The sequence below is a fragment of the Danio rerio genome, chromosome 23, assembly GCF_052040795.2.
Source record: "Danio rerio strain M-AB ecotype USA chromosome 23, GRCz13ab, whole genome shotgun sequence".
Taxonomy (NCBI): domain Eukaryota; kingdom Metazoa; phylum Chordata; class Actinopteri; order Cypriniformes; family Danionidae; genus Danio; species Danio rerio.
Genome location: NC_141043.1, coordinates 27,490,863 through 27,518,429, shown reverse-complemented (window position 1 = coordinate 27,518,429; position 27,567 = coordinate 27,490,863). Strand labels below are relative to the sequence as shown.

The window sequence follows — 27,567 nt, the reverse complement described above, 5'->3', positions numbered from 1 at the left end:
ACTGGCGCCAAAAAAACACCGACTGAACATTCAAGAAGATCAAGTGCATGTTTTGTTTGTGACGCATAAATCTCTCTGGTATTTAAGAGGTACGTGTTTAATTCTCCACGGTGACTGTTCTGCTCCAGGATGTTTTCATGCGTTATTAAAGGCGCTCATACTAAACATGGACAATTTCTTTCATACACGTTCCACATTCTGCCGATATTTTGTTTATAATCCCATCGATTCCATGGATAAATACATATGTTAAACTTGTTTTAACAATTTAATAAAGCAGTAAATGCCTTCATGTCCGTAGACGTTGGCCACACCGTCTCGAGTTGATTAAAGGGAAAAAAGAGGAACAAGTGGTGTCCGAGTATCCAGGGGATTCATTTATTGTATAACATGCAACAATAGCCTACGGTTTAGGCCTGAAGTGCGCATTTGTATTTCCAGTGTGCAACCAATCTCAAATCCAATCCCAAAAGAATTACATTTTATTACTTCTTTTCCATAAATATTAAGGATTTAGGAAGATCCAGGAAGTCCATGTATAAATCCTGTGAAGACTGAATCTGAAGATTTTGTGGCTTGCTCAAGATCCAGCTTGAGAAGCATCCACCTCAGTACAAGTTCCAGAATTTTCTGCCAGTCAGAGGGGTTGTAATTGCTCTTTGTCAGAACTCTGTGTGGGCGTGTAAAGCGCAAGCGCGATTCATCCATTGCGGTCCCTGTTTTGCCGCATTCTGGCGCATGCGTGAATCAAATCACACGCCTCGTGCATAGCTGGAAAACAGTCAAATGCTGTTTTTTATACGGAAATGTTATGGGATTGTCATTCTGTCTCTTGCTTTAATGGATTATTAATCACCACAATATGTGGAATGATCATCATTAGCCTATTTAAAATATGATCTAATGATCTTTTTGTCAGTAGGCTGTACTATTATTAATAATTAAGCTTGCATTGACCAGGATGCCTGTCTTTTTGATAAACATGTAAACGTAATCGTTCTTATCTTTGTAGTTATGAGAAATATATTTAATTATACTAGTCATGTGAATCAAAACCTTTCATCAAAGATCTCCTAAAAAACTGAACAATACCCATTCTTGTCTTAAAACGATTTTGATCCACTCCAAATGTTGACTACTGCATTTATCTCCCATAAAGGCGGGGCTTGTTATATTGAGAGAATCGCTCAGCTAATTCAATCATGCCTAGGTGAAATAAATAGTTTATCTAACAACAGAGTCTCTCGTGACGTATATTGTTTTAACTCGCAAGTAGTAGGTCAAAAACGATCTCCACACGGGTGTTGGGGAAAACAAATGGATGTGCAAACGTATACAAAGCAGCAGTATTAAAGCTATTACTACTGTGAACACCGTCCAGCCACTGACTGTTGAAAATAGTTTGTGGTAAACCTCATTGTAACACCCCAGAAACTATTAGTAACTTGCTTTCAAAAGTCCTTTTGCCAATAGCCTGTAAAATGTTAAACTGCAATCTGAGATTTTACCTTTCAATCTTAACCTGTGAAATAATCCAAAGGATGTGCAGCTTTAACATTTAAATTGAAGGGAACACGTCTTGTCCGATTTGATCCATGTGGTATTCCGGGTGCTGCTCATTGCATATGCGCGATCTCGTCATGAACCGGAGCGCGCTCCTCGACAGCAAGGTTCAGGCGCTCGTAGTCAACACAGCTTTCAAGTGCAAGCGGGTCCAATCGTAGTGTCGAGTCAGAGGAACTACTCGCCTCATCCTAACATATTCAGTCGGATTTAACGCAGTAAAATCTTCTGTATGACCGGGGGACACCACCACGCAGTATGGTCCGGGAAACCAGACATTTATGGGTGGGAAATTTACCAGAAAATGTACGAGAGGAAAAAATTATCGAGCACTTCAAACGGTAAGTGACGATTTGCTGAGAGCAAGGCAACATCCAGCAATGTGCTTTCTTCGAGGGAATGGGCGAAAACAATAGCGGCACACCGGTGTAGAGTTGAACAACGTAAATGTGCGGAGCAACTTTCGCAGGAACGCTGCTATGGAGTTGGCTTGTTTTGGCTGACTTAACATACGCTGGCTAGTGAGTTAGCTTTCTAGAGTCGCAGTCGTCGCTAGGTTGCTAATTAGCACGTAGGGTCGCATACAAGCACGTTACTTGTGTTGCTTCAAAATTGTTGGCTTCAGCTTTAATATGCATCCTAGATGTCAGCAGCAGTACTTAAAGGCACTTAAAATCTACTGCTCGATGGCTGCACGCTAGTTGAATTAACTTGGCTATATGGTGTCTACTAAAAGGCATTATACAGTGGGTGTTGTTTTGAGCATTCAGCTCAGATGTCATGAATGTCAGGAGAGCGGTGACCGTCAGCGGCTGCATCTTCAAGAAGTTAAACATTACCAGAGTGGACGTCTATAAATAAAAACTTTAATGCAAATTATGATTGTCACTCTGTAAACATGTGGCAGCAGTTTACTTCAACCTGACGTTTAAGTTGTCAGAACTTTTGTAGCGGTGAGATTAATAATTTATACTCACAAATCGTGGCATTAAGAATGATTTTAGATTTTCTTAGTGTTAAAACGGATAGAAAGCCAACAATGTCTGCACGTTGTACTCGCATGCTGGAGAGTTTTATTATTTTTCTGACCCTTGGATTCAGGTGTCGTTGAATTCACTCAAAAGTCACCTGATTTATGGTTGGAATGCATAACTGAGTCATAATGACACGGTTTCTTGAAACTAAATTGTGTAAATCTGTTATCTAAGTTCATGTCGGAAACAGTGTGGCGAGATGGATCCCAGTAGTGACATCGCAGTATTGTGTATTACTTAATTTAAATGGCCAACGTACGTGATTGTTTATATTATCATAAAGGTACATTATCACACATCATATATAGGCTATATATTTTTAACATATCCAAACTTTACCCACATTAATTAGCCACTGAAAGCGATAATATTGAGCAAATCTAAATTGTCCGATTGTTTACACCGTCGCAAAATGTAAACTATATTATGACTCAAACTGTATTATCATTCGTGCTTTCTGAAGCATTAAGATATACATTTTCATAAATCTGCTTTGAAACAACGTTTATTGTGTACGAAATTCCCTTGATTGTCTTGACTTCCATTATTGACCACATTCATTACCTACACGTACGCTCAAACACCCCAAGGTAAGGTTAGCGTTTAAAAATGCAGGTGTGACCAAACTTATTGTAATGGTATTTTTGAAAGATATGTACCTGATTAATGCAGATGTTCGGACTTAAGTTTAATGAACATGCCTCAATATCCTAAGGTATTACTTTGCGAGTTGAGCACACAGGAGGTACGCTAATATAAGAACCTGCAAAAAAGATTGAGTAAATAATTAATTCATTTTGAACCCACCGCTTTGTTGTCTCAACGGCAGCCTTTTGTTTAAATGCCTGTCCATTTAAGTTAGCTTTGAATCGTTGTAATAACGGTCGCCCTTTGAACGGGAACTAAATTAAATCCCGCTTATGTTCATTTTAGGAAGGAATAATAAAGGAGGAATTGTTGTCCGAGAAAACCAGAGATAAACGCATAAATCTAGATTTCTAAAATAAAATGGGACATATTTAAGTACCCTGAAGTGATTTGTGTACGGTGACTGTCAAAGCTCAGGTCAGTGCGGCAGAGGTACTTATTGAAGATGGGGGACGGGAGAATGAATAAGCAGTGTGAATAGGTTTGTAAAATGGCGACGGAGATTGTGTTGTGAGTGTGAGAACTGGTGTGTCAGACAGCTGCTCACCTAGAGCACAATTTGAATGCCTATTGTTTATAGTTTGCAAACCAAGTGTTGTTTTAAGCCTCATGAACGCCTGACGTTCATTTACATATGTTTTGTTTATTCTTGTGATGATTGACAGCAAATTAATGTTTAATTAATGCATATAATGTTTAATAAATGCATATGTAGTTTATACAAGCACTATATGTCAAAGTTTCTACAGAACAAAAATTGGGATGTAAAAAAGGGGATGTAATTTTATGAAACCTAGTAAAGAGGTACAAAGGATAGTATGACATAGAAAAAAGCATTACATTTAAACGAAATCTATACATTTGATAAAAATCACTGAAGAAAAAGGCTGCTCTGGTTATTTTGGTGCACCAGACATGGATCATCAAAATCTGATATATATTTTTTTCTTTTTGTAATTATTTTAAATAGCCAAATGAAAGGAGGCATTACTGGCATATGGTTTATTCCATTCATACTGTGCTTTGAGAGATCTTTGAGAGTTGATGCAGGAGACAGGCTGTTTTATTTGAATAGCCTTATTTACAATTTGCACAAATGACTGGCATGAAGGTTTGTTTTCACTCAGGCTTTTGCACCATCTATTCTGACCTTTGCAGATTGGCAGTATACAAGATGTTTTTTTTGTTTGTTTTTTTAACATCGTTGACTGCAAATATGAAGTTCATTTAGTGATGGCTAAATAGTTAATGCTTTTTGTGTTCTCTTTTTTTCAGGTATGGACGAGTGGAGAGTGTCAAGGTTCTCCCTAAACGTGGATCGGAAGGTGGAGTGGCAGCTTTTGTGGATTTTGTGGACATTAAGAGTGCTCAGAAAGCTCATAATTCTATCAACAAGATGGGAGACAGGGACCTTCGCACCGATTACAATGAACCAGGAACTATACCCAGTGCAGCTCGAGGCCTGGATGATAGCCTGTCCATAGCCACTCGTGGGCGGGATGTTTCAGGGTTCACAAGGGGGGCAGGGGGCCCTGTGTATGGGCCCTCTGTGTCACTTCACAGCAGAGAGGGACGCTTTGAACGCAGACTAGACGGGTAAGTGGATATAGTTTTTCTGAAGGCAGGGAGACCATTCGTTTCTTGTAACTCATCTCTCCCTCCCAATTATTTCCGTCATTAATTGGGCTAATTTATTGTTTTGGGGGCGGGGGACATATGGGAAATTAAGAGAACACACTGGAGGGTAGTAATTTGGGCATCACGCTTTGATGGTTGAGGTCTGTCATCACTCACCGTGTAAAGCGAGCCAGTTATGAAGTTTGTCAAAGCATGGTGAACATGCACCGAAATTCATAATCGTTATGTAGAGCTTAGCGTACCTCTGCATGGGGATTCTCTCAGAATTGGATATCACTGCGAAGAGAATCCAGGGCATGTTTCGGATATCAAATTATTCTGGGATTTCTGGAAGTCAGAGTGAATCTATGACCATGGCCTGACCTGGAATTGCCCGATTGTGGAGTACTGTACCGGCCAAGGTGGATTAATGTCTTACTACATGTGTTTTTCTCTGTTATTGTAACACATTTACAGTGTTGATCAATTAAGACCCATTGATTGTTAATTGGATTATTGAAATGGGTGGTTTAAGATCAGTTCTTTCCCTTCCATGATCTGGAGTACTCTGGATGGTATTCTCTGGATTCTTAATCACACTGGATTAATACTACCCAAATGACAAGGATTTTCTATCACTTCAGTTTTATTTCTTTTTTTTTTTTCTGGATTGTTTGTGATGGTAGGGTTTTGTTGTTAATTCCAAGGGAGACTTCTGCCATTGGTCAACATGGTAGAATGTGACAGAAACACAGTGAGCAAACCTCTTTATTTATTCATTACTTATTTCCAGACCATTTAAGTTCATTTTTACTTTTTTTTGCAAACGCCAAAGAAAAAGGGTGGATTTAACGTAGCGCATCATCTAATTTACTGTAGAATGAACTGATTTTTGGATCCAAAGTAAGGAATGGAGGTACTCCTGTAAGGCCAAAGACTTCTCACAATGGATATGAAATATGCCATTGGATTACAAAGTCCCATAAAGGATCAGGAACTATAGCAGACTGTGGATACACTACGATTAAGAAGAAAGTCGGTTTCCCGTTATGGACTATTTTGATGCCAATGGATTATTGATCTCTTTTTTTTTTTTCCAAACATCAATAAAGATTCTACTGGGATTTGAAAAACATCAAACACCCAATGTTTTCAGAGTTGACTTGGATTATTAATGTCACAGGGTTAAGAATATTGCTACGTTCTGGTGGGATATCTCTAAAGTGAACATTTTCAGCCATAAAGATGTGATGGAGAAGATTCAAATGTGAAAACAGTTATTTTTTTTAACTTACCAAAGAAGGATTTAAAAGCTCCAGTGACAAGCTCTTCTCCAGTGACAAATTTGTTTCAACGGACTAATGAAAATAAAGAACAAAATGAATGCAAGTTAAGAACCACTTTATGGATTTATTTTGTTTTTGGACTATTTTTGTACAGCCTGTTTTTTTATCTGATGACGTTTTTTTTTTGCAATGAACTTGAGATGGACAATCTACCTCCTGACTTTTACCTCCATACGCTTTTTCCATACCGATATTGACTTTTTCCTTCTTTTTAAGAAGCATGGATTCCTTTGGCCAAACTATTATGTTGGATCCTGAAAGCTAAGGATTACTTCGTTTTTTTTTCTTACCATTTTTACATTCTACATTTTTAATCCCCTTTTTTGCTCACAAAGTTCTGTCTCCCTAAATTGTATTTGGAATTGTAGGTCGGGTTACCGCTGTCTGAAAAGGTTGGTATGTTCTGCCCTGTGTATATTAGCTGTTCTCTAACCCCTAGTTTGATCCCCTGTCTTCTTTCCATCTCCCACTAACAGATGTAGCTGTTAAACAGGCTGTTTTAGTAGCTTGTTGGCATTTTCAGAATTTTACCTCACTTTGCTGTCCCTTTCCTGATTCTCACTCTATTTCACACTCCTTGGCTTTTTGCCTCTCTGCTTTACCTACGTGAAAAATTTGAATAGTGTTCGAGACATATTAAAAGCAAAAGGTTCAAATGACTTTAACTACAGCAAAGCTGACCAAACACATAACAGCTCTATGGAAATAGAGATGGCAAATGAGCTGTGGAGTGTTGTGATGCAATGTGTCACCACTGTTTGTCAGTTCTTGTGAAAATTACAGGAGTGGACTATTTACTATAAATGTTGATCACAATCAAGTTACACAGCTGACTTTCACTAAATAAAAGCATCTTTTTTGATGGAAAGCCAACAAATTAACTAGGGCTGTCAGCCAGCTGTTATTTTAACCCCTGTATAAATTGGAAGTACTTACAATATAAATGGCTAATGCACAATTATTTATGTTGCTAAGAAACCATGCAGTTATTAGTCATTTGTTTCTGATTGTTTATATTATTAATGATAATTGTAGCTATTGGTGGCTCTCTTGCAAGGGAAGGGTCCCCAATATATAAATATTTGTTTTCCTCTGCAAAACAAAATACCTGACGCAAAATTCCAATTATGGCAGCAGACTCTGTTGGCCATTTTACACAGATCCACCAATACATGTTGTGGGCGCAGTATTACGGCGAGATCGCATTCATGTAATAGCCTAAGAGCATGTCGATCTCTGCCTGAGCACCAATTTCCTGTTCGTGCACAAAACTTCTTGCGCATCTCAAATATACGCTGCTCAAGTGCAGATTTTCTTGCGCGCCCTCAAAAAATGCGGCTAAAGTGTGATTTAGTGTGTTTATGTACAGAATATGTCACCAACATTTATTAGATTTGCTAGGAATATTTATGAATGTCTCCGATAGACTTGCAGACCACGGCATTAATGCGTCCTGAAGTAAAGTGAAACGGCTATAAACTTCAGCAAGATAAAGTCATTATATGCAGAGCCACAGACCTTTATCTATAAATAAAGTATATGGAAACTGTGTTCATCATAACTGAAAGCTAGGCCGTGTTTGCTGGTCTCATGCACCTGTCAAGTCAGTCTGTCAGTCAGCACAACACCTTAAAGGGTTAAACAGAACGCACAGCACTACTACAGTCACAGAAAAGTTTGCGCTGGTATTATTCACTTACCGTTTCATACGTTTCTGGTGCGATTTTTAACCCGCTATTTAAAAAAACGACAGAATATTTTGAATAAGAAGCTGTAATGCAGCCGTGGCGGGATGAAATTTAGTGTGGCGCCCCGCCATGGCAAAATGAATGTAGCGGAAACCATGAAATTGTTATATTAGTAATTTATATTAAAGGTTTACTAAAACCTTAATCTTTAAGTTTAGTGTAGCGTCTCCTTTACTCAGTCCCTTTCTGCAAGATTTTATTCCTTAAAGCATGGTTTAGGATCACTCAAAATACAAATCATTATTCTACTGCCTGACCTGAACAAATTATGTTGGAGCCTATTATTGCAAAAAACCTTTCTTCAAGGAATATAATAATGAGTTTTTATAACCTGTGGCTTTGATTTTATTCTTTGAGAAGGACTCCTTTGTATTTATGAAACCTTATTCCTGTTAAGTAATTAAATCGCCAAAAAAAAGGCCCAAATGTATCATGCTATCATAGGATGGAAGTAGGTTGTTTAGAATTTGTAATTAACAAACAAACAAAAAAAAAACCCTTTATTATTTGCATAGTAAAATAATAAATTAGCTCCATCTAATTGGTCATCTCAAAAATGTACCAAGTTCTGTAATTGCTGTTTCTCGCTACAAAACACAAAGTAATTAGTTTTTTTGCTTTAATAAAGACAGAAAAAGTTAATTAAATGGTAATTTCTGCTTTTCTATCCTGTGTAACTTGGAATGTGACTGACCATGGTGCATGACTTTCGTCATGCATATTTTTTTTCTCCCAAGTTTTAAATATTGATTAAGTATGATATCAGAAATGCAAAATTTAAATGGCAAATAAAGAGCCTAAACAACCTTCTAAGGTGTCTTGACTTGATATGAATGTTTGTATTGAATGCTACAATAAAAGGAAAAAAAAATTGTAAGGAAGCACCTTTCCAACATGCACCTGCAGTCTATGTTTTGATTAAATCACCTCTTCAACGCATGTCACTTGACTCGTAAACCTATCAGGGATGGAAAATAACATTCATTTCATTCTTTCCATTTTTCTTTGCCATCCTCCATCCCTTTTCTTGTCATGTAGGACTTCGGACAGCCGGGAACGCTCTTACGATCACAGTGCCTATGGACACCATGAGCGTAGCAGCAGCAACAGCACTAGTTTCGATCGGCAGCGTCACTATGAGAGCGATTATTACAGAGACTCTAGGGACCGGGCCCTCAGTGGAACCAGTGGGAGTGCCAGTTCAGCCAGTGGAAGCATCGGAGGAAGCTCATCTGCGGGCAGTATAGGTGTTGCAGGGAATGTTGCAGGAAGCAGTGGTGCTGGTGGAAGTACTGCCGCTGGAGTAGGCAGTGGTGGCTCCACACCAGGAGGAATTGTCTATTATGGTTCACGAAGCCGGAGCCCCAGTCGTTTTGAGACTACAGAGACTCGTTATGAGCCCCGTGCCCGTGAAGCTTTCACACTTGCCAGTGTGGTTCATAGGGATTTATTCAGAGAAGAAAGAGGCAGACGTGGGGAAAGGACATACCACCACAGTCGCAGTAGATCACCACACTCTTCACAGTCACACAATCCATCACCACAGAGGTTGCAAAGTCAGGCAGCGCGACCGGCACGCTCCCGCAGTGGCTCAGGATCCCGCAGTCGCTCCTCCAGCTCAGACTCCGTCAGCAGTACCAGCAGCAGTGGCAGTGGCAGGTGAGCACAACCAAGCATCTGCATATCAATTAGCATATCTATAATGGTAAAATATGGAGAAGTAATTTAAGAGTTCAACAATTTTTTTTGTTTTTGTTGTAATAACAGTCACCCTTTAAACAGGAACTAAATTTAATCCCGCTTATGTTCATTTTGGGAAGGAATAATGAGGAGGAATTGCTGTCCTAAAAAAAGAATAGATAAATGCATGAATCTAGATTTCTATATATGATATATTTAAGTACCCCAAAGTTTTTCTTTATCATGTATATAGTATCATGTATATTCACGATTTTAGAAGGATTTTTTTTGTATTGTTGTTATTTTGAAAGTTTATCTGAGCTGTACAGCCAAACAAATTTTCTTATTTTAATAACCAAATTTAAAAAAAGAAAAACAAGTGGGCGAACAAAACGGCCAAAGTAGGTGAAGATAAAACTCTTGTTATATATATTTTTAATGATACCAAAGAATTATATTACAAATATGCAAAATACACAAATAAAACAAACTTTAGTTCATTTTTTGGTTAGAGCAGGTGTATTTAGCAGTAGCTTTAAAAAAAAAAAACTAATGAAACAAATTTGAAAATAAATGTTTTGTTGCTTTATTAACAAAGTGATGGTTGACCCAAAAATGGGGTCTGGTTGTTTGAAACCTATTGGTTAAATAGTGTAGTTTTTGCCTACAACTACAATTTTTGAGCATCAAGTTAAATGCTAATGACAGTGATTATTTTTTTAATCGTTACTATAAACATCTGTGGTTATTTCTAAACTATAAACTGTTTTCCCAGTACTTTTGTGTTGTTTGACTGTTTGTAAATTAATAACTAACTCAAAACACTAAAGACTGAATCTCTTTCTTGGTTTTTGTGTTTTTCGAACACAGATTTGAATGCAGCGGTTCGAAGGATTAATAAACGTATGCAAATTACCATAATTTATCATTTATTTTGCACCAGTGTTGAGATCCCAATCTTTTAATGACTAATTGTGCAGGTGAATGCATTAATGCCGGCTAAACAAGTAGTGACGGCACCATTAATAACCTAAGAACTACAGCTGCACAATTAATCGTTGAAAGATCTCGATTCGACCCCCTAGATGATCTTAATCCAGCATTTCTACGAATTTGCCAATCATAGTTTCAAGTTCAGGAAAGAAGAAAAGGCGGCTGCACGAGTCTTTTCATTGTTTCACACACGTTATTCAGTGACATTGACACCTCTAAATGATGTTGAATGAGTCACATACTGTATTTATAAGGTATAATTCACTAAAAATGTAATTTTGAGCCGTGAGCTGTTATCACAGGGCGCGCGCGCGCTCTACTTAATGATAGACGCGCGCGCGTCTACTTTAGTGAACAGAACCTGCATATGTTGCGAGTAACAGGTAACACAGTTGTAAATAATATTCAGTTTGTGGCACAGAGTGATCGTTTGGGAGCCGCGTGCGAAGTATGAACAAGCACTTAGCAGTCAGAATGAAACTGAAAGTGTGCACTTCATTTAAATGATTGTATCGCATTTTAGAGTTATGATTACGACATTTGATATGTTTTTTCTTTCATAGCGAACTCACAGTTGTGCATGAAAATAAATGTTTACAATGTCAGTATAGCTACTCTAGCCTATATATTGTTGAATATAATCTGATAATGGCAAATGTCTGATTTTACCAGTGAATAAAATTGTCTAATATTACAGATTTCAAGCATATATCTTAAACATAATTATTATAAGTAGAATAGAATTATTTAAAGAAACCAGTAGACCTACACATAATATTATTATTGAGGTTGTGCCATATGTTTGTTTTTACCATACCTTGATTTTACATCTACAGAATCGTGAGAAAATCTTGATCTTTATTTTAAGATTTTCACACAGATTCTCATTTTAGCCAGAATCGTGCAGCTCTACTAAGAACCCACCACATCTCAATAACCCACCACAACTTTTTCATCATCATTATATTTTACTTCAAGGCCTAAATACTCACATACATGTTATTTGAAGGACGCGAGAGCCGATCTCTCTGTGATCATTACCAAATTAGGATTAATCGACAAGTAAAAAAAGGTTTTAATCGGCGGAGCATGTGTGTTCCAAATTTGAACCTTGGGTTGTGATCCGTATGTATAACAGATCAACCGTGATCCGTTACACCCCTAATAAGTAGTGCACTCATTGTAACATTTTATTCTTAAAGTCCACATGAACCAAAGTTGCTTCCAACTAAAACTGAATATTAGTAGGTTCCGGGCTTTTTTTTGAGTATCAGTTCCTCATAGCAAAGTAACGGTAAGAATGTGGTTAAGAATATTGCAAACAGTCAGACTTTGATTTAAGATTACCAAAACATTTTTTTCTGGGGAGAAACTTGCATAGATTAATAATTAATTTTAAGAAAGACGATGTGAGCATTATGGTGGCGCAGTGGGTAGCATAATCGCCTCACAGCAAAAGGTTGCTGGTTTGAGCCCTGGCTGGGTCAGTTGGCGTTTCTGTGTGGAGTTTAAATGTTCTCCCCATGTTTGCATGAATTTCCTCCGGGTACTCCAGTTTCCCCCACAGTCCAAAGACATGTGGTATAGGTGAATTGGGCAAGCTAAATTTTCCATAGTGAATGTGTGTGTATGGATGTGTCCCAGTGATGGGTTGCAGTTGGAAGGGCATCCGTTGCATAAAACATATGCTGGATAAGTTGGTGGTTCATTCTGCTGTGGCGACCCCAGATTAATAAAGGGACTAAGCTTAAAAGGAAATAAATAAATGAATAAAGAATACTGATGTGAGCTAGGGCTCTGAACCTACTTGGTCTCACAGTTTGGATAAGTTTGATATCACGGTGCATTGACGATGCTTACCACACAGTTTTTTATTTGATTTACTGGTGCCAAATATCAAAAGTAAAAACGCAATTTGCTGCGGTAGAAGCTGTGTGAATCTTTTACTTATTAAATAAATGACTTGCACCTCAGAAGAAGATGCCGACATGCAAGGAACGTGTGGTGGCGTTTGAAGGCATGAGACGCAGAGCACAGACGCTCTTGACAGTTCTGGAGCTAACTGATAATATAATAACACTAATAATGAAATGGTTAAGGCGTTTTAGAATAAACAAAAATAAAATTTCAGATGTTAAACAAAATTACATGCGCATACTTGAATTTGTCCGGTAAAAGTGTTTCCATTGTAGTTTATGCGCATCCTTTATTAACGAATAAAAGTTTATCCTACTCAGTTATACGCATACTTTTTTATGCGCATTTTCAAAAATTCTGTGCATCTTGGTGTTTCCATCAACCAATTTTTTTAATGCACATATTCAAAATAGGTGGATGGAAACAGCTTATGATTGACAAGTGTTTAAGCGCTCAACAGAAAGGCCTGCAGTTGGCTGTAATGGTCAGCGCTGTACATTAAGCAGTGACACAGACACTGAAGAACAGCTGCGGTTATCACAGCTGATCCATAATAGATGTGGTAGAGACAACTTGCTCTGCAGACACGCTTGTGTCTGGATCAGAAGCAGAGATTGAGATTTACAGCTTTCATTTCCTCCCTTGCAATGAAATTGTGGATCTTGGGTTCTACTGTTACTTCAGTGTCAGTGAAAGACTGTTCCAGCAAACTCACAAACACTGAATTCTGACTTTTTAAGGAGTTAAGAGCGTAATTAATTACTTGCACTCAGTTTAATTACTCACACTCACCTCTATCACAATAGTAAGCTTTTGCAACATGGCACATATGACATAAATCAGCTAGCAGAAAAAACATAGTCAATTTTAATTTTGCACAGACTTTATCTGTTTGCTTTCACTTTAGACATAAACAAATGTGTTTATATGTAAATCTTGTGTGTTTTGCATGGTCAGACATAAAATATAACCAAGACCTCTAACTAGGGGCTGTTTGACAGGCTTTGCTGTTTGTACACTTCAGGTGTATGTGGTGAGGGGAAAATTGCTTAATAGCACGCAAAATTAAATGTTTAACCAGCCAAGGCTTTAAAACACATGCAACTAACATAATTTTTTTGTTGTTATGAATAAGTGCAATGTCTCATGAGTGTAACTCTACCACTGAGTAATATTTGAGGTTACTGTATGTCACCTTGTACATTATATTGAGACAGAGGTGTCATAACTGCAACTAATGCAATGTGCTCTGTAGCACGAAACTACACTGTAAATTCTAACATGTTCAGTTTACTTAAAAAAAGTTTGGAAACCGATTGCCTTATTTTTGCGATATAAACTTACAAGGAAATCTTAAGTTAAGTTTAATTATTGCCTTGAAGTAAGAAAACTAAAACTTATAAAGTAAACTAACTGTTAAAAATTAAGTAAGTTTAATAGAAAATTCTAGTTAACATACTTGTCATTATTTAGTAATCTTACTTAGGGTTTTATAGTAAGATTACTTTAATAACTCTATTTAACTAATACTGTTCTACCATGTTCAGTTAACATCTTGAATGCTAGTAGTCTCAACATTGTTTTAATCCACCATTTTAAGTAATGTCAACTAAAGAAACTACGTGCAATCGGTTTCCACATTTTCTTCAATTAAACTGAACATAAAATATGTAGTTCAACCTACAAGTAATGACATTATACAGGTCTTAAATGTAAACATTTTATTTGACAAAATTAGCAGAATTTCACAATACACTTGTGATATTTTAGTATCACAATACACTTATACACAATACAGTTTTGTAAAAACCTGTTGTAAAGTGCTGTAATATACTGTAAACAGCAATACAGACAAAAAATATAATAAACATGTTCAACCCTAAAACACAAGTTTTCGAAAAGGTTTGAAAATCTATCAAAAAAACTATAATACTTGACACTTGGAAAAAAGATACTTGAATTAGTGTAATTAAACATGCCATTGCACCAGCACCTTAAACATGGCAGCATATAGACACTCACAGAGGAACAGATATTAAGCTGTAAAGCTAATTTGTTAGACTGTGTAGTTTAGATTTTCCTACAGAAAATATCACATTAGTGTGGTCAAAAGTATTGAGTTTGGTATCAATCAATACTGAAATATTAAAAATATCCATTTTCCACCAGCATTTGAGTGCTACTGAGCTCGTTCTTAAACACCATTGATTGGCCACCGTGTTCACATGCTCAACAGAAATGACTGTGATTGGCTGTGACTGTCATAGGTTTACCATTTTTCACTGAGTCCAAACAAAGTTACACAGACACTGAAGTGTTTCAAAGCCATGTCGATAGCTGATTTGTTTAGAAGCTAACATATAAGCTATCTGGTGATGAATCGACTGATCGACAGTGCTTTGAAGTTATCCAGTGTCTTTGTATCTTTGCACCTGGTGAACAGTAGTGAAGTGTGGTAAAAATAATGACCTTCAAAGCCAATCAGTCATATCTACTGAGCATGTGAACACAATGGCCAATCAGTTCTTGCAATGTTAGTGGGAAATGGATGGACTTTTTTTTTATTTATTTCAGTACCGATTGGTACCAAACTCAATACTTTTGACAACCCTATAAATCACAATACACTTTTTTGGTAAAAAAAAAAAAAAAAAAAGTGTTTTAAACACCAAAATGCTGCAGTCCTAAATGTAACACTGCAAACAGCAACATGTTAAAAAGCAACACTTTGTAATTAAACATGCCATTATACCTGAACCTTTAAACATAAAGCACAGCAGTATATAGGCACTCGCCGAATAAAACACATTACGCTTCCCTCCCAGCAAAAGCAACACACGTTGAACAAATTCAAATGCATTGCTCAAAGTCTTTGGGTAGTCCGAATTCAGTGTGTAAATCAAAGCAAAAAAAGAGACATACTGCATGTGGCAAAGTCCATAACCACTTTTCCTTCCAGTATAAAGGCCCACATTGCATCCATAATGAGGTTCTTTAGACATCTTCACACACGACAGTCAGCAGGCCAACATCTTCTGCACTGAAGTCCGACTCTACAATTACATCCTATGAATAGAGAAAGAAAAATAAGTAAAGTTTGATATTCTAAATGGCACTAATAAAGCCTGTAGTGGCCAGGAGACCAAAAGCAGAGGTGAAAAAAATACAATTCCTTGTGCTTAATTTAGTAACACTTTAGTAGGAACCAATTACCCTATTAACTAGTTGCTTATTAGCATGACTATTTGTGTTTATAGTACATTTTACATTCAAATGCTTCTTATAAGAAGGCCTTGCTATGGTGCTCCTTCTTCAATGTAGACCAACACGATGGATTTGCCTGTACTGCTTCTACTAGGCTTGTCATGATAGTGGAATTTATTACCAATCCATATAGTAATTTTAAAAACATCCATTTCCTGCTAACATTTGAGCATTGTTGAGTGTCATTTCTGTTAAGCATGTGAACAGAATGGCAAAACAGTGCTGTTTAAAAATGTGCTCAAAAGTGCTTAAAATGTTAGCAGGAAATTTGCTGCTTAAAATTGCAGCAGAGATTGGTACTAAATTCCAGTATCTTGATCATGATACTATTCTAAAGGAACAATAATTTTTTTTAATTAAAGAAACACTGTAATGTAATAAAACAAACTGCAGTAAAAGTACTTTTAAAACATTTTCAAGAAATTAAATGCAAATGTGTGAGAGACCAATTGGTGCTACATAATCAATATAAATATTTTGTAGGGAAAACTTAATAAATTGGAAACCGATTCATGCATTTGGTTTTGCTAGATTAAAGCAGTGAGTCAAGTTTGCATTATTTAGCACACTTTTTAAAAATGTATTAATAACTATTTTTTAATAAGAAAATTGATGTTTTAGTATGGCTTTTAGAACAAGGGTGCAGCCATCTACAATCCCACAGCAGGTGACTTCACAGGGTTGGTTATAATACGGAGCATCTTTGACTTTGTGGCTTTTAACACTATCTTTTTACATCTTAATCCAGCAGGTTCTTTCAACTGAAATTATATTTCTCTCAACATATTACATAGGTATTACACTTATTAAGATTTTTTTTTCAAGCTAATCTTCCTCCTTTTCAAAACAAGTGTGTTTAAAAATTAAAGAAATGCATTCATTACTTCACTGGCCTATGAAGCTAACTGACCCTGTGACGGCACAAGCTGCTGTATTTGCAACATGGCAATGCTCTTGCTCCAAAGGCCATAATATAACATCCCTCTTACTTTCAAATACTTACATTAAATGCATTTGTTTTATTTTTATAAAATTGAAAATTTTTATTAATAAGTGAAGTAAACTGGAATGACTGCTTCATTTCCAGTCTAAGAAAGCAGAAACAATAATACTACTTACAAAACACATCCTGAAAATTTCTTTAGACTCATCCCTCTAAAGGACTGAAAGACCCCGGAGAACTGCTGCCAGATGACCTTGAATAAGTAAAGACAGGTAGACATGCATTATAGCCCAATGAAAACATCAAATGCAATTTATTGCAATCAAATGCAAATTATGATTCAAAGATGATGTCACAAAAATACCTTTGAATAAACATGTTGAAAATTTCTTCTAGTTTTCTTCTGCAATTTTCTCCTGTTTTTTTTTTTTATTTCAATCAAACGAGCAGTGTGTGTCCAATGCAGCGTAGAACTTGGATCTCACATTTCTTCCTGATATTCGATTGAATTCTGCAAAGATCCAATCAAAACATTATTAGTCATTAATAATATTCAAAAACACAAATTCACAAAATCACACAAAGTTTTGAAAAGAAAACAAACCTTCTGCAGCACTTGCATCAGCTGGTGTTTCCTCTATGACTTCCTTCTGGATGTCACTGTTGTGCACAAAAACGTAAAGTGTTATTGACATGGCTAAGCGAAATTCTAAAACAAAAAACAGAAATCAGAAACACATGCAATGATACAATGCAATGCCATTTAGCAACAGATGTTACACTTTAACATGACATAGTTAAATGTTCTTGAATAATAAAAGCTGCCAAATACTCCCGGCGCCTGTCATCAAAAGCATGAGCTATACTTGTCACCAAACAGTAATAAACACAACCCCCGATTAAATATACTCATGGCATTGTTGCTGGTGTGCCTTACTTTTATGCGCATTAAAAGTGGAATAAATATTTGTCTCAATTGATGTCTTTAAAAGGACACTGAACTTTCTGACTAGGGTTGCACGGTTTACCGGTACTATGGTAGTATCGTGATACTATGGCTCCAAGATACTGGCGGTGCCACTGTAGTTTGTAAACGGTAGTATTGTCATTAACAGTCTGCCTACAATACATAATGCTGCATGTGAAAAAGTCACTAAAATACTTACACGATTCAGCAACAATAGATCATTGTATTTTAATAGTCTATGGAGCCTTCTAAGGTTGTAAAACTGTAGAATTTGAAACTTTTATAGTAGCCTAATGCATATTTTGTGATGGTTCATTTTGAATCGGAATTCGTTTAATTCTGTTCCTGTCAATATGATATAATAGCTACAACAACCGTGACAATCTATTAAAAAGAATGACTCATAAAGTGAAATTTTGAATTACTTTGGATTCTTATCCGATAATAAGTGTGAAAAAAGTATGATAGATGAAAAACCCAAAATAGCAACAGGAAACTATTTTTGACCACTTCATATAGCCTAGGTTTGTTGGAAAAATGCTGTTTTCTTTATTTATCTTTATTTTAATGTATTTTTTTTGCTGGAATGAATACATTTTAGGTGAAGAGATGTGCAAATACTTTTTTCAACAATAAGGGAATTATTTAAATTCAAGTAGGCCTATAATAACATATACAATATATTATTTCTGACATTTTTCTTTATTTCATGGATTTAAGTTATGAATTACAGTATTGCAATACTACTTGGTATCACCATACTTCAGCTGGTATAGTATTGTAACATAAATTAATGGTATCACAACACAACAACCCTATTTCTAACTAGTCCTCAGATGATTATTCAAATGGACAAAATATTCGGACTATTCTTGATCATGCAGTTCTTTGCTGAGAATTTTGTTAAATGTACTTTTAATGCATTAAACGATTTAAAATTACCCTGACACTCAGTATGGAGACAAGGTAACGTTAATAGAACAATTCATGAATATGTTCTATGGCTTGTGCGGTATTGTTCAAAAAGTTTTCTTTGATGTGTAAGTGCAAAACTTACATTTCCACTGCATATCAGCTCACAAACTGGTAGTCTGAAATAAAAAATAAAGGGTATAATGATATTACAAACCAAATATGCCACTCACAATACTCTAATGGTGTGCTACATTTTAAACAACCTTGTAATTGTTCACATTTATTTGCCCTAAATTGTTAAAAATTAGTGAAACCTTCTTTAAAAATGCAAACTAACAGGTTTGGCAAAGCCTGTTTCTTAACAGAAAGTTTGCTTATAACAAAGGCTTGTTGATGCCTTTGTGTGATATTGAGCAAACAAAGGGATGTTTCTGTGCTTGGTTGTACGAGTTATAACGTTACCACTTCATCATTAACGTTATCCATCACACATATTCAGTCGCGTCTGGTCAGATTTATTTGTCATTACAGCAATACAAAACACTCAATAACGTAACGGCAACACTGGAATAAACCTTCAAAACGGCATAAAGAAAAGACAAATAGCATATAAAACAAATAAATGAGTTAATTAAATATCTCTCGCATTTTCATAAGTTTAACTTTAAGTTTCATAGGGATTGTTAGCATAAGCACACTTTAGCATCATGTGTAAATATGTATCTGCCTCATACAGTGACACGAATCGTAATCGCATCGAAATCCTAAATTACCTACGACACTCACGGGTCGATTTTAAGCTGAAACTGCTTTATAATGTTCGTATAATGTTCTTTATAAGCCTCGGCGGGTTAAAACTGCTGCTGCCCCGGCGATCATGGAGAAAAAAACGACTGGTCTGGTCATAAGCCGCTCGCTGACGCCGGACCGAATCACAGCTGATCTCCTCACCTGCTTCCTGCAGGTGATCTCATAAAAGTAAATCTTAAAAAAAAAACACGCATATTTTCGTCACAACAAGCGCCACTAAAGTTCAGCGATAACTGACGTTACTGTATTTGTAATGCGGATAAATAGGTTTCGTTTTCTTTTTTAAAAATGTAGACCTACAGCTATGTGTTAACTTTACATCTATTTGAACGGATCATTGCGCGCGCTCTTGCTCTCTCAGTGCATCATTTAAAATGGCGCGGCCCGCTCTTTTAGAGCATAACGCCCACTTTACAAATTACTAACGTTACTAACTTTACAAATTATTAATAGTTATTAAAAAGGACTAAGCAGCTAAAAATAGCTTATCTAGTAAAGTAGACAGTATTGCAAATAACGTGCAGTGGTCAAAACGTTTAGTCACAACATCATGGGCTATTAATTAGTTCACAAAACAGCAAACAATTTCACAAAGTGCAGGAAATAAACAGATTACTGATACTATACAAATAAAATCAAAGTAGTAATTAAAACGAAAAGTTTACCTTGTTTTACAGCAGTACATCTTCTCAATATGAAATCCTGTCCTTCAATGGCGGTGCTGGGTGGCGGTTGGTTGTGACTCGGGATGGGGGATGGGAAATCACCACCCAGTACGCATGCGTAACAGCATGGCTTAGCCCTTATAAGCAATTTTACTCAAATTACATTAGTTATGGGAACTTTATACCTTACTATGTCAGCAACACTAATGCATTTCTAGTAAACTCAACAATTAGCTTAAAATTAAGTAAACACACTAGAATTTTGATAGTAAGGAATACTATTCGCATTTACAGTGTATGATATTTTTTTAAAAGCTCATTGTGAAGAGATTTTAATTGAGTCTAAAATCATCATTTAGACCACCCTGATCTTCACCTGCAAATAATGTTTTTAGAGATGTTTTAAAGAAGTAATATATATTAGTAATTATTGCATTTAAATATTAGGTTTTATGTCGGGCAGATTATTTAGAAAATTAATTGGAACAAACTAGTGCTGTCAATCGATTAAAAAAAATTAACTAATTAATCACACTTTTTTTGTAATTAATCTCAATTAAAAGACTTAAAATTGTATTTTTTTCTATTCAAATGTAAAATTAATGTAAACTCAAGAAATAGAAACTATTTAAATTTAAAATATAACTGTTTATTATAATTTGTGTTCAACTTGTAACACAGATTTCTTCACTTAAACAATATACCCACAATAAACCATCAAGATCCTCAAACTGTTGGCTTGAAATCCATATTTTTTTACAGAAATAAAAACACAGGCATGTTAGTGCCATTTTAATTTCAAAACAATCAATGCCAATAACAAACAAAAATTATTTACATGTTGGATTCTTAGTGGACTGCAAAAAAAAAGAAAAAGAAAAAATACAGGTATTTTAAATATGGAAATTGGTAAATTATAATAATTAAGTATTAAATACAAACAATTGTACTCATTGAAAAATGCTGATAGTTGAGAACATTGATTATGAAGTAGAAACAATTTTGCTTAGTCCTCCTTTACATTCAGCCAGTTGTTAAGACTCAGTCTGTTGACATTATCGGGGGACAATGTGGCCCTTTCTATTGAATGATGTGATCCGAGAGTGAGAACAGTCTCTTACAAGCAGGATCACTGAATCAGCATATGAATTTCAGTGCCTAATTTTGGTGTCACTGTTGTTGAGACAAGCACGTTAGTAGCATCAAGGGGTAAGACTCTAGACTTCTTACAGGGACTCTAGGTCACACTATCTCTAAACTATCTCTAAACACATATGGCTATATTTAACAAGAATTCTGACACAACAACGTGAAGCAGACGCTGCACAAAAAAGTTGTTTGTAGGGTGGAAACATATCAAACTTAATGAAACATTTGAGGGCTCATGGAATCAACTTAAAGTCAGAGGTATGCACTGTCTCTGACAGCATTCAACATCATTTGGTATTTTCACTGAGTTCATTTACAAGGACACCAATAGGCATGGGCCGGTATAAGATTCTGACGGGATATATGCTTCTTGTAAATGTCTGGGTAAAATACAAAAATCTTTTTCCCTTTTGAACACAATATATTTTATTTTGAGTATCGTTTAAAATATTTTGGAGCAGGAAACAGGTCGAGCTGAACAATTCAAATGAATCATTGACTTCTACTGTCTTCATTAGTTTCAAAAACAAGTTTGTTTACATTTTAAAATCACATATTTGGGCAGATTTTCTGCAGGAGATTGTGTTGTCCTAAAAAACAACAAAAAAATGTAAATAAAAAAATCTTACTCATACCTTAGGAATGGAATAACAGAAAATTTTGGTGGTTTTAAAGACTTTTCCAAACCGCGGTACCTTGAAGACTGTTGTCGTCCCATGCCTAGACACCAATACTCCAATTTTAATATGACTGAGGTAATACTCTGATAAAGGGTCCACCATGTTAACAGCAAATTTTGATTACCTTTAAAGGGCACCTATGGTAAAAAATCTACTTTTCAAGCTGTTTGGACAGATCTGTGTGTTGGTATAGTAAATAGACCGTCATACTGGGGTGATATGAACACACCCAGTTCTTTTATTTTCAATTTAACTACAAAAAAAAGGGTCAGCCAATTGGAGCTGTTTTCAAATTGATCGCACCATTACGTAGGTGTGCGATTCCCCCCACCCAGTGAATTGATTGACAGCTGCGCGCATTAACATGTTCCGGTAGTCGCGTGTATATGGCAACTAGACCATGCAGACATACGCAAAGCAACCGGGAATAAAAGGTCTGTTCTGTTCGCTTGGATCAGCAATCATCATCAAATGTGATTAAGAGTAAGTTTCACATGTTTAAAGTGTTTTAAAACAGAGTATGTGTGTAAGTAATTACAGCGTTTTACTTCAGCTTTACTTTATCAGCACAGCCGCGTGTCAGAACAATTATAAAAGAAGACGCTTCAATCCCGGTTTGTGGAAGTTAAATCGGGTTTATTTTGTACATTAGCATATCAGATATCCACACAGTACTTGAGGTTAGCCTTAACTAAGCTAAGCGCGCTCTGTCTGCCTGCCTGTGTGTGTGTGTGTCATCTGTTTTGTGTGTGTGTGTGTGCGCGCGCTTTGTAACGATATTGTGTGTGACTCATCAATGCAACTTCACAATACTGTTTAGTAAAGGTTAGTTCTTACTGTAGTATCTCACAAACGCTACGTGAGACCTTCTTCCTTTAAGTCTGTCTGTTGTCTGACGCAGCTGAGGGAGGAGGCATGTAGTGGGCGAGAAAGTGGGCGGGAAAGAATCGTCTTAAAGGCGCAGTACGACAAAACCATTTCCCCTGCTGGAAATCAGTATAAAACAGCATCTTGTAAAAGGTATAATGAAAAATCTGATGGGTATTTTGATCTGAAACTTTATATACACATTCTAGAGACGCAAAAGACTTATATTAAATCTGAAAAAAGGGGTAACCTAGGTGCCCTTTATGGACCACCCAAGTCACAAAATGCTGAGGTCTTTCTTTCCATTCAGCATGCGGTATCAAATTCCAATAAAACAACACTCTTCCACCAGTCCTTACTTCATGTTCTCAAGCAATAATTGTCACGACGGCATGATCAATATGTTGCTGAATGAAACTGAATTGCTAAACTGCAGTTAAAGTCGAAAAATTAAGAATAAAACTCCCAAAATTACATGAAACTCTGGAGAAAACGCTGGAGAGCCTGTGCAACATTAGTTGTTTTACACTGAAACTTTCCTTCTAAAAGCGCTTTCTTGATCTTATCCATGTTTCTTTGCACATTGAACACACGTCGGCCACAACAGAAAATAAAAAAAAACTGCAACTGCGAAATTGCGTTAATTGTTTTTAACGTGTTAAATATTTCAAATTAATTGCATGCGTTAACGTGCTAATTTTGACAGCACTAGAACAAACAAGATATTGTACATTTACATTGGGACTTATTTATATTGGGGATACATAAACACATTTTTGCTGGAAAATTATGTTATTGGATTCAAACTGTTTTTACAACTCGGTGTATTTGATGCTTTTATTTTTTTTGCAATTTCAAATATACCTTGTCTGTTCACCTGCTAGATAATATAACATTATCTTCCTGAGTTTGCAAAAGCAATGTAGGTTACATCACACACGATCTAAGATTTACATTTGCAAGGCGTAAAAAAGATGTAACAAACAATAAATGTAACCTTTTAGAGAAAATTTAGAACTGTATGGAAAAGGTTAAGTAGCATTTCTAATTTCTTTAGAAGATTATGTACAAATGCATGACCTAAGTAATTATGCTTAGGCAAGTAACCTGTGCTTGGGTTTTGGCTCTTTATCATGATGAAAACTGATATATTTGTGAGCATCTTAACTTGCCCAACATATCAACTTTAGATCAACTGGTTGTGAGAGTCCTACTTGTTCAGCGTATGTAGGCTTGAGATTGTAAAACCCTTTGAAAAGTAGTCAATAAATTACATGAAACATCTATTTTCATGTTAATTCTTCAAATTCCTAAAGATCTTTAAGAAACATTAATTAAGTTCGGCTAAGGTGATTGTAGTAGGATTCTTCTCAGTTGCCTTGTCCCTGATCTTTAGACTTAAGACTAATGCTTGCACATTGACACTTGATAACCTTGTGTTTTGTTGGTGTTGGTGATTACCTATGTTTTTAAATTAGGGCTGCAACTAACGATTATTTTATTAATCGGATAAAAATAGAAAGAAAAGCATTTATTTTCCAACCGTTTGTTCAAAAATAGAACAACATTTTTTAGAAAGTGCACAAACATTGTTCTTAAACAACCCTGAGCTGTAGTAATATAGTAATATTATTAATACATACAAGACACATTAAATTAGCAAGAGAAATTGTCTTGTTTTCAAAAAATAAAAAAGCCCCTCAAAATTAAGTGATTATTTGCTTAAAACAAGCTAAATTATTTGCCAATGGGTTAAGAAAAATATTCTTAGTGAGATATAATCTCAAGCAGAAGATTTAAGCATAACTTAATTTTCTCATGCCATATTTCTTGCCCAGTCATGATTTAAAATGTTTTAAATATTTGTACAAGAAACAAAATGAAATGACTATGAAAGAAAAGCTTTTTTGCAGCATAGCTACACATGGCAATGGACTGAAAAATGAATGATCCAATAAAAGGCGAGTGAATAAAAGCATCTTTAGTCTTGCAATGCAAAGTGCAAAGTAACTATACCACCGCTGCTTTGCCGATGTTATTAACCCTTTCACTGCTGAGTTTAAAAGAGTCTATCTAGCCCCGGGAGTAAGCTTTGTTAGGCGCTTATTGTTTTAGAACGTTCATCCTTAATTTTCCATGGTGGCGCGTCATGTTTGTCATGTGACACACCGCAGACACAATAACGCTGTATGACAGAAGTATCCCTTTTATTATGCTTATCCGTTTTAATAAATTATATATTAGTGAGTGTTTTTGTTGTTTAAAAGACATGTAATTAATCTTGATCATGATCTATAACGTGAGATGGGCATCACCATGTTTTACCTGTGGCCAAACGCATGCCTCATTCATAAAATTGGATAACACAGGATTCAGCATGCAAATTCATCAGTTACTCCCAAAATGCATGTACGCAAGTGGCTGGCCAGCTGGGAGAAGAATAGATTGAACTTTGTTACTTCCACTACGTCTATCTGATATGAGTAATACACATCGGCAAATTATATTTGAATGGATTGTTAGACTTCCTTTGAATGGATTGTTTTACTAGTGTGTATTTACATGTCTAAACATAAAATAAGCATTGGGTGGTTAAAAACACTGCATAATTGTGACAATGACACGTCTTTCTCTGGCTCAGCACCAGCCAACGCACCACAGCTTAGTTTGAATTTTTCACGTCATGCTTGTCAAGCTGGATAACAAGTAGCTAAACACCAGCACCAGGGACATTACACTTCAAAACAAATCAAAGGTATGATTCTGTAGTGATTTACCCTGCTGTTGCTCCCTTTCTCCTCATCAAAAACTCCAACATGTTTGCATTTCAGGTGCTGGATCAATGCCATGGTGCTCCCATCATCACTTTTGCATATTTGGCAGTTAACACTCTTTTTTTTTTGTTTATTTAGTTTACAATGCGCCCACACCTTGGATGACTAGGCTCGCATAGATTTTTCTGCCTTCACCATGTATCTTTACTCTAACGTTACCTCTGCTCGGTTTTTTTTTTTTTTGCTTCTTCCTGTCTATGAAGCCAGAAAGGCAGAGTACATTCACTCCACTACACGATCAACTAAATTTAATTATTTTTTAAATAATCAAGCGTCTGTGTTGCACGACACGACAAATCGATTATGAAATTTGTTGCCAACCCTTTTACTAATCGATTTAATTGATTCGTTGTAGCCCTATTTTAAATAGTTAGTTATAAAAACTTAACCTACTAAAACCTATAAAACTTGGTAATAAAAAAAAACATAATATTAAATACTGTTCTCTTTGAGGTACAATGTGTAATTGCAAAATGAGAAATTTTCTGCTGAAATTCTCATTACCGAAATGTCTTTTTGTCTGGATGTGTTATGTTGTAATTTTAACAAAATAGCATGAATCTTTTAAAATAAAACAAATTAATTGTTCTAATAGATCATTTTAATTCAAATATTTAATCAAAATAATGCACTGAACATTGATGCCTAATAAAAATGTCAAAAAAAAAAAAAAGAGTACAATTATTTTGCATCTCTGACTGATGTTCTCATGCTCTGGAACAATTTTAAAAGACCATTTAAACACAAAGAAAGCTGCAAGACATGATGATCTGTTGCAGTAGAAAGAACTTGTCTATTTTGAGTTATGATTTGTTTCATAGACAGTCAGCAAGTAAAAATGATTTAGCACATGAGAGGTATGACTTTTAAAGATGCCATTTAATGTAAACCTGAATATACCAAAAATGCATAGCCTACTGTGATCCTCAAACAGCTTTGTTTCCTCATTCTCATATTAATCCCATGAATTTAAACTCTCGGTGAAAATCAGGCATTCGAAGTAAAACACAAGACTGTTACTTTACACACCAGATCAATTATATACATGTCCCAGGCTGTGTTTAATTGACCACAATTCTATGTAGTGATGTTATGCATGTGGGATGGTAGAGACTAAAGCCAAAAGCTATTAATTATTAATTATAATTAATTATAATTCCAATTTAGTTCACCACAAAAAGATTTGTTCAAAAAGAACAGTTCAGTCACATAATTTAACATTACTGTTGTTAAGTTACTCGTGGTGACGCCGTGGTGCAATAGGTAGTGCTGTCGCCTCACAGAAAGAAGGTTGCTGGTTCGAGCCTCGGATGGGTCAGTTGGCATTTCTGTGTGGACTGCATGTTCTCCCTGCGTTCGCATGGGTTTCCTCCAGGTGCTCCGGTTTCCCCCACAGTTCAAGACATGTGGCACATGTGAATTCGGTTGGCTAAATTGTCCATAGTGAATGAGTGTGAATGAATGTTTCCCAGAGATGGGTTGCAGCTGAAAGGGCATCCACTGCGTAAAACATATGTTGGATAAGTTGGTGGTTCATTCTGCTGTGGCGACCCCAGATTAATAAAGGGACTAAGCAAAAAGAAAATGAAAGAATGAATGAAAATACTTGTCCAATCAGGCTAGTAAATTTTGCTTTCACTTTCCCCGTCCCAAAAATCCCCGTGTTTTCAAGGTCTGTTAGTGTGTAAACATATCAAGTGAGTTTAAAGCATTCAAGTATAAAAAAGTGGTAATGTTTGGAGCTTTAACAAAGAATAACTGTACTTATACAGGGATGACTATGCAGTGCTATTTTACATGTACCTGAATACCTGATGAGTCGGTGAAGGATTAGAGAATCGTAGATTCAGTGGTGGATGTTGCTACAGATTTCGACTCACAGCTTTACAGTGTTTGCAGTGTATCCATTTTCAGCAGAGCCATTCCA

The 27,567-nt window shown here is 36.0% G+C and overlaps 1 protein-coding gene and 1 long non-coding RNA gene across 8 annotated transcripts in view; one reads left to right on the top strand and one right to left on the bottom strand.

Moving 5' to 3' along the window:
- Positions 1–1,664: 1,664 nt before the first annotated feature.
- spen (spen family transcriptional repressor) overlaps positions 1,665–27,567 on the top strand; it is a 51,599-nt gene continuing 25,696 nt past the window's right edge. For 2 of the 4 annotated variants that reach the window (XM_087307140.1, XM_087307139.1), the window contains exons 1-3: positions 1,665–1,904; positions 4,521–4,841; positions 8,995–9,615. In XM_087307140.1, the coding sequence (XP_087163266.1) occupies positions 1,822–1,904; positions 4,521–4,841; positions 8,995–9,615 (1,025 nt within the window). In that variant the 5' untranslated portion in view covers positions 1,665–1,821. Of the gene's footprint in view, positions 1,905–4,520; positions 6,601–8,994; positions 9,616–27,567 lie in introns of all 4 variants that reach the window. The other 2 variants (XM_087307142.1, XM_087307141.1) reach the window with 1 other exon arrangement.
- LOC147838215 (uncharacterized) lies at positions 14,253–20,195 on the bottom strand. Of its 4 annotated transcripts, none has more exons than XR_015523617.1 (6): positions 20,111–20,195; positions 18,778–18,811; positions 17,358–17,413; positions 17,118–17,264; positions 16,930–17,006; positions 14,253–15,612 (listed from the first exon to the last, which is right to left on the bottom strand). It is a non-coding gene; the product is annotated as an uncharacterized LOC147838215 (long non-coding RNA). The 4 variants fall into 4 exon arrangements; XR_015523618.1 differs by lacking the exon at positions 20,111–20,195 and adding an exon at positions 19,409–19,788; XR_015523619.1 differs by lacking the exon at positions 20,111–20,195 and adding an exon at positions 19,422–19,788.